Below are 12,112 nucleotides of genomic sequence, written 5' to 3'. Positions count from 1 at the left end.
CAGAGCAGGCCGGAATGCAGAGGCCTCTCCTTCCTTCCTGACCAACACACTGACACCCAGACTGGCCTCCAGGAAAGGGATTTCAGCAGACGCCTGATAGGATTCTCCTTGATACAGAATAGGCCCACTTTTTCATAGGCTGGGACCAGGGGAGCGCCAGGGAAATTTAAGAGGCACTAAAGTCATTCCCGAGCTGCCCAGACAGCCATGGCCAGAGGCCCCAGGCTGGTGTGGCATCCAGACAGGCCTCCCTGCGCGTTCTTCAGGGCCCCCTCCTCCAGGCTCCTGGACCTGTCTGGCTGCTCAGCAACAAGGGGGTCCGAGGGGTGTGGCCTCCCTCCCTCCCCGCTCAGCCCCAGGCTGCCTATAAAGCCAGTCCGACCCTGAGCCCAGCTAGCTCGGTCCCTCCTCAAGCCTCCTCCCGGGACAGGTCTGTCTGCTCCGCCGCCGCTCCTCCTCCCCGAGCGCCGCCCCATGAGGTCGCTGTGGCTGTGCTGGGCGCTGTGGGCCCTGTCCCTGCCGGGCCCCGGGGCCGCCCTGAGCGGGGAGCACATTCTCAGCACCCTGCTGCGGCAGCTGCAGCTCCGAGAGGCGCCCGTCCTGGACGCAGGCGACGTGGAGGAGCTGGTCACCCCCGCGCACGTGATGGCCCAGTACGTGGCCCTGTTGCAGCGCAGCCACGGGGTCCGCTCTCGAGGGAAGAGGTTCAGCCAGAGGTTCCGAGGTGAGGACCCCCTGCCGCCGCACCTGAGTCCTGGCTGGGGGCGGGGCGGGCGAAGATGGGAGGAGCCTGTTCTGGGGGCGCTGCCGCCGGGACGCGGGGGTGTGAGGAAGGCTGCGTCCCCGGGGAAGGGGTCTCTGTCTGCCCCGAGCGCCCCCGCCGCTCAGGCCCGGGGGAGCTGCCCCACTGCCAAGGCCGTGGCAAGAGAGGAAGGACCCTGGGGCTCGCGGCTCCCCTCTGCTATTTGTCGTCTGCCCTAGACGAGTCTCCTGACGTCTCTGAGCTTGTTGGCTTCCCTGGCTCTGATTCCCTCCCACAGTGGGGGGCAGCTTGTGAGATGAGAGGGAAGGGCTGATTCCATCATTTTCAAGGTCAGCCTGTGGAGAGGTGAATGGCACTGCGCCCTCTCAGCTCCGTGGGGCTGGGGCTCCCCTCCTCAGTGCCCAGGGACGGACCCACACGTGCTGCTTTCCAGCTGGGAGGGCGGGTGGCTGGAGGCCTGGAGACTCGGCAGAGGTGACTGCCCTCCCAGTTTTGCTGTGCACCCTTTGCCCAGCGAAGGCTGCACGTGACTCTTGAAGTCAGGGTTGTGAGTTTGAGCCCCACACTGGGCATAGAGATTTCTTTCTTTTTTTTTTTTTTTTTTTCTAAAGATTTCATTTATTTACTTGACGGAGAGAGAGATCACAAGTAGGCAGAGAGGCAGGCAGAGAGAGAGGAGGAAGCAGGCTCCCCGCGGAGCAGAGAGCCCGACGCGGGGCTCGATCCCAGGACCCTGAGATCACGACCTGAGCCGAAGGCAGCGGCTTAATCCACTGAGCCACCCAGGCGCCCCATGCATAGAGATTTCTTAAAAATAAAATCTTAGGGGCACTCAGGTGGCTCAGTCGGTTGAATATGGACTCCTGATTTTGGCTGTTGTCATCTCCAGGTCCTGAGATAGAGCCCTCCTGGGCTCAACACTGGCGGGGTGCCTACTTGAGATCCTCTTTCTCCCTGCCCCTCCCCCTGCCCCTCCCCTTGAGGGGCCCACGTGCACTCTCTCTCTCAATAAAATAAAATATTTTTCAAAACAAACAAAACAGAAAACTGCGTGCCTGTGCACCTGAGGCCAAACCCCAGCCCCCACAACGATCCTGCAGATTCCTGGGGACTTCCCCGCGGATCTCCCTGGGGACTCCCAGGGAAATGCTATTGGCTGGCCCCAGATCCTGATCCCCTCGCAGCCGCCCTGGTGCTGGAGAGGCCTCCTGACCCTGTTCCTGTCCCCAGAGGTGGCGGGCAGGTGGCTGGCGTCCGAGGCCTCCACGCACCTGCTGGTGTTCAGCATGGAGGGGCGGCTGCCCCCCAACAGCGAGCTGGTGCGGGCCGTGCTGCGCCTTTTCCAGGAGCCGGTGCCCAGGGCCGCGCTGCGCAGGCACGAGCGACTGTCCCCGCACAGCGCCCGCGCCCGCGTCACCGTCGAGTGGCTGCAGGTCCGCGAAGACAGCTCCAACCGCACCTCGCTGGTGGACTCCAGGTGGGTGCTACTAATGGGGAGGGGAGGGTATGGGAGGGGAGGGGGTGGAGGTAGCAGCGCGGGGCGGGGCGTGTTTGGGAAGGAAGGGGAGGGGAGGGGAGGAGAGGGGAAGGGAGGGAGGGAAGGGAAGGGAAGTCCTAGCTCGGGAGAGAGGGGGCGACAGTCCTGGGGTGGAGGGGCTCCTGCGCAGGGGATGGGAGGGGAGGCTCCCCGGGGGGAACCCCCAGGCCCCAGCTCAGCTCCCATCTCCGCACTGCCCTGTCGCAGGCTGGTGTCCCTCCACGAGAGCGGCTGGAAGGCCTTCGACGTGACAGAGGCGGTGACCTTCTGGCAGCAGCTGAGCCAGCCTCGCCAGCCTCTGCTCCTGCAGGTGACCGTGCACAGGGAGCACCTGGGCCCGCTGGCCTCGGGCGCCCACAAGCTGGTGCGCTTCGCCTCCCAGGGGCCCGAGGGCGCGCGGCAGGGAGAACCCCAGCTGGAGCTGCACACGCTGGACCTGGGGGCCTACGGGTAGGAACCCGGGCCCCACGGGGACCCCGGTCACAGGGCACAGGGGGAACTCCAGCTCAGTCCTAGTGGGACATTTCAGGGTGCCCATGGGAGTGAGTGCCCACAGGAGATTGTCCTTCAGTCTCAGGACAAGTGGCACTTGTACTGTTTGGCTGTTGGTAGTGACCCGTCCTTGCCACAAATAGCCTTTTGAACATAAGGAGCGCTGGATGGTAAAGCTCCCTCCCGGATGCCCCATCTCCCGCCCCTGCCCCGCCCTCTGCCCCGCCCCCGCTGACCTCTGCCTCTCCTTACTCCCGCCCCCCTCGCAGAGCTCAGGGCGACTGTGACCCCGAGGCGCCCGTGACGGAGGCCACCCGCTGTTGCCGCCAGGAGATGTACATTGACCTGCAGGGGATGAAGTGGGCTGAGAACTGGGTCCTGGAGCCCCCGGGCTTCCTGGCCTACGAGTGCGTGGGCGCCTGCCAGCAGCCCCCGCGGCCCCTGCCCTTCCAGTGGCCATTTCTGGGCCCGCGGCAGTGCATCGCTTCGGAGACGACCTCGCTGCCCATGATCGTGAGCGTCAAGGAAGGAGGCAGGACCAGGCTCCAGGTGGTCAGCCTGCCCAACATGAGGGTGCAGAAGTGCAGCTGCTCCTGGGACGGGGCGCCCGTGCCCCGGAAGCTGGAGCCTTAGGTGGGGGGCAGAGCCACCCAGGTGCCGGGCTGGACAGGTGCACAGAAACAGGTCTTGACATAGGTGTTAATTTCCTCCTTAGCAGGTGACCTCTGGCCCCACTCAGCACCCTGTTTTACCTTTCCTGCACCTTCTTCCATTTCTTGTCCTCTTCTGCACCATCACCCACCCTAAGCACTTACATGAGTCACTAATGCAACTCCAACTGCTGAGATCTAGAAGGAAATCCCAGTCTCCTTGTTATAGGATGCAGCCAGCTCAGACAGACTGCCCGCTGGGAGTTTCTGTTCTCTTGCAAATTCGCAAATTCTCAGCTGAGTATGGTACAGCGTGCCCTATGATGTGAGCTGGGGAAACAGACTGATTTACTCTACTACATGATGGGAATTACAGGAAAACTTTAAAAAATCCCCCAGTTTCCCTAGGTAGGGAGGAGGTCTAAAAAAAGGACACCCTTTCCCCAAAACGCTGACCCATTCAGGATTCTTGTGAACAAACTCCCCTGAGAGATTGCTAGGAGGGAGGACCAAGGGCTTCCACCTGGGGCAATGGGCAGGGAGTCAGGACACCTGGTTTCTGGATGGAACAGGGTCACAACTGTGACCTCAAGCCAATGGGGTCACCCTTTCCTCTTAAAAGGGAGAAGGTGGGAATCAGCTGAGTCATTGCCCTGGGAGTCAGAGACCCCTAACCTCTCCCCCTGCCCCCACCCCCCAGCATTTCCTGTGCATAGTTGCATTATTTCCCCCATGGTTTTAGAATTTTCCCCACCAAAACCCATGTGTATTTACTTTTTAAAAATGTAGCCAAAAGGGTTGAGTGTAGATAATCCTCCAAAATAAAGTGACGGTTTGCTCTGTGTTTCTGCATTTAGTTTCTGGTACCCTTTACACGAGAGAGAAGGGAGCAATGATGGGGACAAGATCTCATAATGACGTGAAGAGAGGGGGTGACCGAGACCCCCAAACACTGCAATAACTAGGTTTAGATTAAGCTTTCATTTGTAACACTTAGATTCTCCACCCCCCCCCACTCCAAAACCAGTATTGTAAACAATCACTCACACATGCCATCTCTTTGGAACCCCCCCCCCAAGGCAGTGGTTATGGGGACAGGACCCGGGGTGACAATGGTGTGGCAAGCAAGCTAAGCCTCACTGAGCCCTCACTGAAAGCCGGGGTGCTGTGCCAGGCAATTTTGTAGAGCTTGTGTCACTTAATTCTTGCAACGAATTCCTTGAGGTAGGTATTATGATTCCCATGTTCCAGATGAAGAAATCGAGGCAGGGGCAATGCAAAGCTGCTGAATCCCTACGCCAAGGCATGGGTTATAACACTCCTTCCCACTGCACTGCTGCCCCCCTCCTCATAAGCGTGCTCTGCTGAGGACATGGGCGTTAGTGTCCAGGTCACCTGGAAGTTGCCACAGCTGGCAGCATCCTTACGTGACCTTTCCAGGCACCTGGGTTTCCCTATGTTTGGCTGTTGAAGTTCTTGGGCTCTGTTTTTACCTACAAAGCTAATTAATAACAACGGACTAGTGGAGGGGGAAACGGAACCCATCTCTGGACAGGTGGGATCTGAGAACGTGGCAAGTGTACGGTTGGAGGCAGTGGAGAGGACTTGGCGTGGACAGAAAGGCCTAGATCCCAGGTGGGATGCTGTGAATACCAGAGTAGACCACTGTTTTCTTTATAAGAAGGGTATGCATACCTTCTAAAGGGTTCCACCAGCTACTCAGTGACCTATCTGCGGCTCTAAAAGGTCTGGGGGCTCCCAGCCAGTCCATTCAATCAGGGGCAAGAGTGGGCCTACTCCCAGCATCTCCTGTGATCTAAAAAATCCAGGAGATTGGCCTCATTTCAGAATGCAAGGATGAGTTCCTCCGCACAGGGAGATGGTGTGGTAGGCAAGGTGTTCTCCCCAACACACCCATGCCTCCCTACCCTCGGAGCCCATGACAGTCATTTTATATTTCAAAGGGGATTTTGCAGTTGTAATTAAGGTTACCAACCTCAAGACAAGGAGATGATCCTGGAGTGACCAGGTACATCTAGTACCTCATCACAGAATGATGAATCTCATCACAATGAAAGAATCTCATCACAGGATTCTTTCAAAGCAGAGAACGTTCTCTGCTGGAGGCACGGAGATGAGGTTTTAGGGAAGGTCAACGTGAAGATGTGAGTGCAGGCTGACCTGTGGGCTGGACCCAGGTGAGGGAAGCTCTTCAGTCCCTCCGCTGTCCTTGGAATGTGGATTCTGGTTGCCCTTGCCCAGAAGCTGCCCCCAGGACAGCCTTGAGACAGGGATGTGGGGCTGGGACCATCAGGGACGGAACCCTGCTAAGGCCGATCTGAGAGCCGTGAGGAGCAGGTGGGCAGAGATCCACCATCTAGCGGCCCCCAAGACAAGCCTCCTATATCAGTTCCCTGTGCTTCTTCAACCCATCTGGAGCTACCTCTTTCCTGCGTCCCTCCCTCTCCACCGTGTCTGGGCACCCGCTTCAGATCACACCCGGGAGCTCCCAGGAGGAGGAGAACCAACAAGAGGCAGCAAAGGAGGCCAGAAAGAGTTGAACCATGAAAAGGGAGGGACCTGCCATTGCTGCTTTGCAGATGGAGGGGGCCGTGAGCATGGGAATGTGAGGGCCTTCCAGAAGCTGAGAACACAAGGAAAGGGGACCTCAGGCTACAGCCACACGGAGCCAAATTCTGCCAGCAGCCTGACTGTGTCATGGTGCCAATTCTCCCCCAGAGCCTCTAGGGAGGGGTCCAGATTGGCTGCCATCTTGATGTGGCCTGTGGGACCCAGAGCAGAGAAACCAGCCGGAACCACCCAGACTTCTGACCTGCGGCATGTGAGGCAACAGGTTCATTCCGTGATGCGTTCTATGGCAACAGCAGAAATGAAGCTGGTCTGTCCAAGTCGGCTAGAAGTGAGGTGTAATTACAATGTTTTCACATACAACATGAACACCGTACTTCTTTTAAAAATCAGGTTTAGGGGGGCACCTGGGTGGCTCAGTGGGTTAAAGCCTCTGCCTTAGGCTCAGGTCATGATTCCAGGATCCTGGGATCCAGCCCCACATCGGGCTCTCTGCTCAGCAGGGAGCCTGCTTCCTCCCTTCTCTCCCTCTGCCTGCCCCTCTGCCTACTTGTGATCTGTCAAATAAATAAATAAAATCTTTAAAAAAAAATCAGGTTTAGGGGTGCCTGGGTGGCTCAATGGTTGTCTGCCTTGAGCTCAGGTCATGACCCCAGATTCCTGGGATCAAGCCCCTCATCAGGTTCCCTGCTCGGCAGGAAGCCTGCTTCTCCCTCTCCCACTCTCCTTCTGTTCCCTCTCGCAGTCTCTCTCTCTGTCAAATAAATTAAAAAAATAAAATAAATTAAAAATAAAAATTATTTAAAAATTTTTTAAAAATCAGGTTTAAGGGCATCTGGGGAGCTCAGTCAGTTAAGTAAGTGTCTGCCTTTGGCCTTCAATTCAGTTCATGATCTCAGGGTCCTGGGATCAAGTCCTACATCGAGCTCCCTGTTCAGTGGGGAGTCTGCTTCTCCTTCTCCCTCTGCCCCTCACCTCTGCTCATGCTTTCTTTCTGTCTCTCTAATAAATAACATCTTAAAAAAAAAAAAAAAAGTCAGGGCATCTGGGTGGCTCAGTGGGTTAAGCCTCTGCCTTCAGGTCAGAGTCCTGGCATCAAGTCCCCGCATCAGGCTCTCTGCTCTCTGCTCAGTGGGGAGCCTGCTTCCCCCTCTCTCTCTGACTGCCTCTCTGCCTACTTGTGATCTCTCTTTATATATATCAAATAAATAAATAAAATCTTTAAAAAAAATCAGGTGTAAGATGTGCCTGGCTTATAGGACAAGGGAGTGTAGTTACATTCCAAAGAGTCACATTGGATCTCTTTAGGTGCTGGGATTAAAAGCAATATTCATTTTTTCATTTAATCAAATTAAAAAATGTTTCTACAATGAACATGGGTTACTGGTGTAATTAAAAAAAAAAAGAAAGAAAAAGAAAAATGCATGCAAAATGTGCCTCCCTGGAGAGGTCCCTAAATCAGGATGGACTGGAGTCAAGAGGACTTGGTGTAGGTAGGATTCCCTGGAAGCTGGAAGCTGTTCAGGATCCTCCCTCATTCCCTGAATCACCAGCATTGTTACAACCGTTGAGCCAGCTAATTAGACCGGGAAGGAGACCTGGCCTTGGGTGGGGAGGGAGGGGTGGAGGTTACCCGGAAAAGGGGAGGCAGAAAAAACAGCATTATCCACTTTGGGAAGGCAGGAGGAGGAGGAACAGGACAGTAGGGCAGCCTCAGCTGACAGAGCTGGAGGAGGAGGAGGAGGGAAGGAGGGAGAAGGAGAGAGGGGAAGGTGGGCAGTCCAGGAAGCTTGGTGAGCTTCCCCTCTTTCCTTCTGGTCTTCTCTTTGCCTGTTCATATGGAGTAAAATGGATAGAGTGGCCGCCCAAGGACACCGGTGCTGGCCATGGACAGCATGTGTCATGCCAGGTTGGGGCCCTCCTGGAGAGGGGCAGGAAGCAAGGGGGCCCTGCAGCCTTCCAAAAGGACTGTGGGGAGCCCAGCATCCCTCAGAGGGGCGACAGCATTCAGAAGTTCCCACCCTCTCCGCTGCCTGCTGAAGATTTTTCTACCAGAAAGGAGGGCCAAATGGAAGCGAGTAAAGACCAGAGAAGAGGGGAAGGATGCGGGCAGTGCTGGGGCCCCAGTCCCAGTCCCTACCTGATGCAGGTGCCCCTTCCAGATGGCATGCTCCCCAGTACCTTCCCAAGAGCTGTATGGAAAGTCCCCTTTCCTTCAGCTAGTTTGAACTGTTGAGATGCTGGTGCTGATGGCCACCACAGGGAGCCTTTAAACATGTGATACTAAGAACATAATCAGATTGTTAGACAAAGATTTTCTCACAGTAGATGATTTTTTATTGGTTTACTTTTTTGAAGATTTTATTTATTTATTCATTAGACACAGAGGAGAGAGGCATAGGCAGAGGGAGAAGCAGGCTTCCAGCTGAGCAGGGAGCCAGGTGCAAGGCTCAATTTCAGGACCCTGGGATCAAGACCTGAGTGTAAAGCAGATACTTAATCAACTGAGCCACCCAGGCGTCCCTGAATAACTTGAAAAACTGATGTGTTTGTGAGGACAGGGACTTTCGTTTTGTTCATGGCTGAACCCCCAGAACCTGGGTCAGTAAACATCTGTGGAATGAGTCAATAAACCTAATTTTGATCTTTGGGAAAATGGTTAGTGTGGGGCAGCCTTAGAATGGAATACTAAGTAGTCACAGAAATCTCGTTTTAGACAACTTTTCAGTGACATTGGGAAATGCTTATTATATATCTCATGTAGAAGTTTCAAAACTGTATGTATATCATTTATTTCCAAGGTTGGAAAAGTACATATGCACAGACAATAATAATGTAAGGAAATCCACTGAAAATGTTTCTAAGAAACTATCCCTAGCAAGTCTGATTATGAGACTATTTTTAACTTGACTTTTTTGGTATTTCCTGCATTTTCCTCAATATGCATGAACTCCTTTTCTAATCAGAAACAGTTTGCTTAATAGTGAACATTAGGAGTCGGGGGATGGAATCATAGGCCTCCCGGTCTTGGCTGGGTCCTACCTGCAGCTGGGGCACGGAGGGACACGAGCACCAGGTTCTGCCGGTCCCGGACGACCAGGGTCAGCCACTCACCACTCACCAAATCAAAGACAGAGAAAGGAGTGGAGATGAAACGGGCAAGGGGTTTATTTCAGTGAGGCCAAGAGCGGGAAGACAGCCGACTAGCGTCTCAAAGACAGTCTCCCAAGAGCTGAAAACATGCAGGTTTGCATGAGGCCTGTGCAAAGGGACCGAGGTCAGTGGGAGTGCGGGTGGGCAGCAAAGGGCAGGTCCACCATGGTCCTGGGGTCAGTCACAGGCGGCCTTCCCAGGGCACGCTCAGGGCGGTCCGTACTGCCGGCGGGGGTCTCGGTGTCCTTGCCGGGTTCTTGGCCCCAGGCCCTCGAGAACGTCATTGGAAGGGACAAACAGATAGAAAGGATCAGGAGGAAGCCTGGAACAAACAGCTCAGAAGCCATGAAAACAGAATCAGGGAAATAAATGATGCCATGAAACGTTCCAACATCAGAATTATTGGAATCCCTGAAGGGGAGGAAAAAGAAAGAAGTCTAGAAGATATAGTGGAAGAAGTTGTCTATGAAAATTTTCCCAATCTCACGAATGGAAACAACGTTCATGTACTAGAGGCAGAGAGATTTCCTCCCAAGATTTTAGATTCTCAAAAGTCCTCACAACACCTTATAGTTAAAATGAGGAATTATGTTTCAAGAGAGACCCTCTTCTTTTTTTTTTCAAGATTTTATTTATTTGACAGAGAGAGATCACAAGTAGACAGAGAGGCAGGCAGAGAGAGAGGGGGAAGCAGGCTCCCTGCCGAGCAGAGAGCCCGATGTGGGGCTCGATCCCAGGACCCTGAGACCATGACCTGAGCTGAAGGCAGTGGCTCAATCCACTGAGCCACCCAGGCGCCCCAAGAGAGACCCTCTTAAAAGCAGCTAGGACAAAAAAGCTCCTTATGTACAGAGGAAAGCCCATTAGAATAACGTCAGGCCTTTCCACAGAGACCTGGCAAGCCAGGAAGGGCTGGCAAAATATATTGAGTACTAAATGAGAAGAACATGCAGCCAAGAATCCTCTATCCAGCAAGATTGACATTCAAAATGGATGGAGAGATAAAGAGTTTCCAAGACCAGCAAGGCTTAAAAGACTATGCAACCACCAAGCCGACACTGCAGGAAATATTAAGGGGGGTCCTATAAAAGGGAAAAAATCCTAAGAATATCATTGAACAGAAATATAGAGACAATCTACAGACAGAAAGACTTCAAAGGTAACACGATGTCAATAAAAACCTATCTCTCAATAATCACTCTCAATGTGAATGGCCTAAATGCGCCCATAAAACGACACAGGGTTGCAGATTGGATAAAACGAAAGGACCCATCCATATGTTGTCTACAAGAGACCCATTTTGAACCTAAGGATACACCCAGACTGAAAGTGAAGGGATGGAGAAGCATCTTTCATGCCAATGGGCCTCAAAAGAAGGCCGGGGTAGCGATTCTCATATCAGATAAATTAGATTTTAAACTAAAGACTGTAGTCAGAGATACAGAAGGACACTACATAATTCTTAAAGGGACTATCCGCCAAGATGATCTAACAATTGTGAATATCTATGCCCCCAATATGGGAGCACCCAATTACATAAGAAAACTATTAATCAAGATAAAGAGTCGTATTGATATGAATACAATAATAGTAGATCTTAGTACGCCTCTCTCAGAAATAGACAGATCATCGAAGCAGAAAATAAAGAAATAAGAGCATTGAATGAAACATTGGACCAGATGGACCTCATCGACATATACTGAACATTCCACCCTAAAACAACAGAATACTCATTCTTCTCAAGTGCACATGGAACCTTCTCCAGAATAGACCACATACTGGGTCACAAAGCAGGACTCAACCGATACCAAAAGACTGACATTATTCCCTGCATATTCTCCGATCACAATGCTTTGAAACTGGAGCTCAATCACAAGGAAAAGTTCAGAAGGAACTCAAACACCTGGAAGCTAAAGACCACCTTGCTTAAGAATGCTTGGATCAACCAGGAGATCAAAGATGAACTTAATTCATGGAAACCAATGAGAATGAACACACTTCGGTCCAAAACCTATGGGATACAGTAAAGGCGGTTCTAAGGGGGAAATACATAGCCATCCAAGCCTCCCTCAAAAACACTGAAAAATCCAGAATACACCAAGCTGTCTCTACACCTTAAAGAACTGGAGAATCAACAACAAATCAAACCAACTCCACACGCAAGAAGGGAAATAATCAAGATTAGAGCAGAGATCAATGAGGTAGAAACGAGAGATACAGTAGAACGTATCAATGAAACTAGAAGCTGGTTTTTTGAAAGAATCAATAAGATCGATAAACCATTGGCCACACTAATCCAAAAGAAAAGAGAAAGCCCAAATTAATAAAATTATGAATGAAAAGGGAGAGATCACAACTAACACCAAGGAAATAGAAACAATCATCAGAAATTATTACCAACAGTTATATGCCAATAAGAAAGGTACAGAAAGGTGCGAAAGGGGGCGGCTAACCGCTTCTTCACGCGGAAGGGGCGGATGCTCCCGAGCGCAGGAAAGGGGCCAATCCCCAACCTAGCTAGGCCCGATTCTTAGGGGCAGTGCAGGTTCGGGTGGACAGCCGGGGCTGCTTCCGAGCCCCCCACCCCGCAGGCCGGGAGGCGGCGGGCAGCGGGGCCTCCAGCCGCTCCAGGTCTGTCCGAGCCCCCCGTCCCATCCAACCCCGCAGTCCGCGACCTGCGGAGGCCTCCCTTCCGGCAGGCCAGATACAACACCATTGGTCTTCGGCCTGGATCCCCGCCCTGGGCCCCACCCACGTCTGCGGGGGGCCGAGACCCGGGCTGACTCTCACCGCGCGGGTGGTTCCCACCGCCAATCCCGTGTGCGCGGGGCGGACACTCGGCCGGAGCCCCCGGCCGCGGATTGGTCCGCTCGAGATCCCGGTCGAGGATTGGTCCGCCCGGCGGAGGCTTGGTCTGCCCGAAGATTG

General features: G+C 53.4%; 1 protein-coding gene across 1 annotated transcript; it reads left to right on the top strand.

The window, feature by feature from the left end:
• The first annotated feature begins 474 nt into the window (after window positions 1–474).
• Window positions 475–4,268, top strand: LOC123928043 (left-right determination factor 1-like). The gene is made up of 4 exons (XM_045983089.1): window positions 475–724; window positions 1,994–2,240; window positions 2,508–2,750; window positions 3,062–4,268. Exons 1-4 carry the CDS (start codon window positions 475–477, stop codon window positions 3,423–3,425), a joined length of 1,104 nt encoding a protein of 367 aa, XP_045839045.1. The 3' UTR covers window positions 3,426–4,268.
• Window positions 4,269–12,112: the final 7,844 nt, after the last annotated feature.

Source organism: Meles meles, chromosome 17 (genome assembly GCF_922984935.1).
Source record: "Meles meles chromosome 17, mMelMel3.1 paternal haplotype, whole genome shotgun sequence".
Classification (NCBI taxonomy): domain Eukaryota; kingdom Metazoa; phylum Chordata; class Mammalia; order Carnivora; family Mustelidae; genus Meles; species Meles meles.
This window is presented reverse-complemented; position numbering and strand designations above follow the sequence as displayed.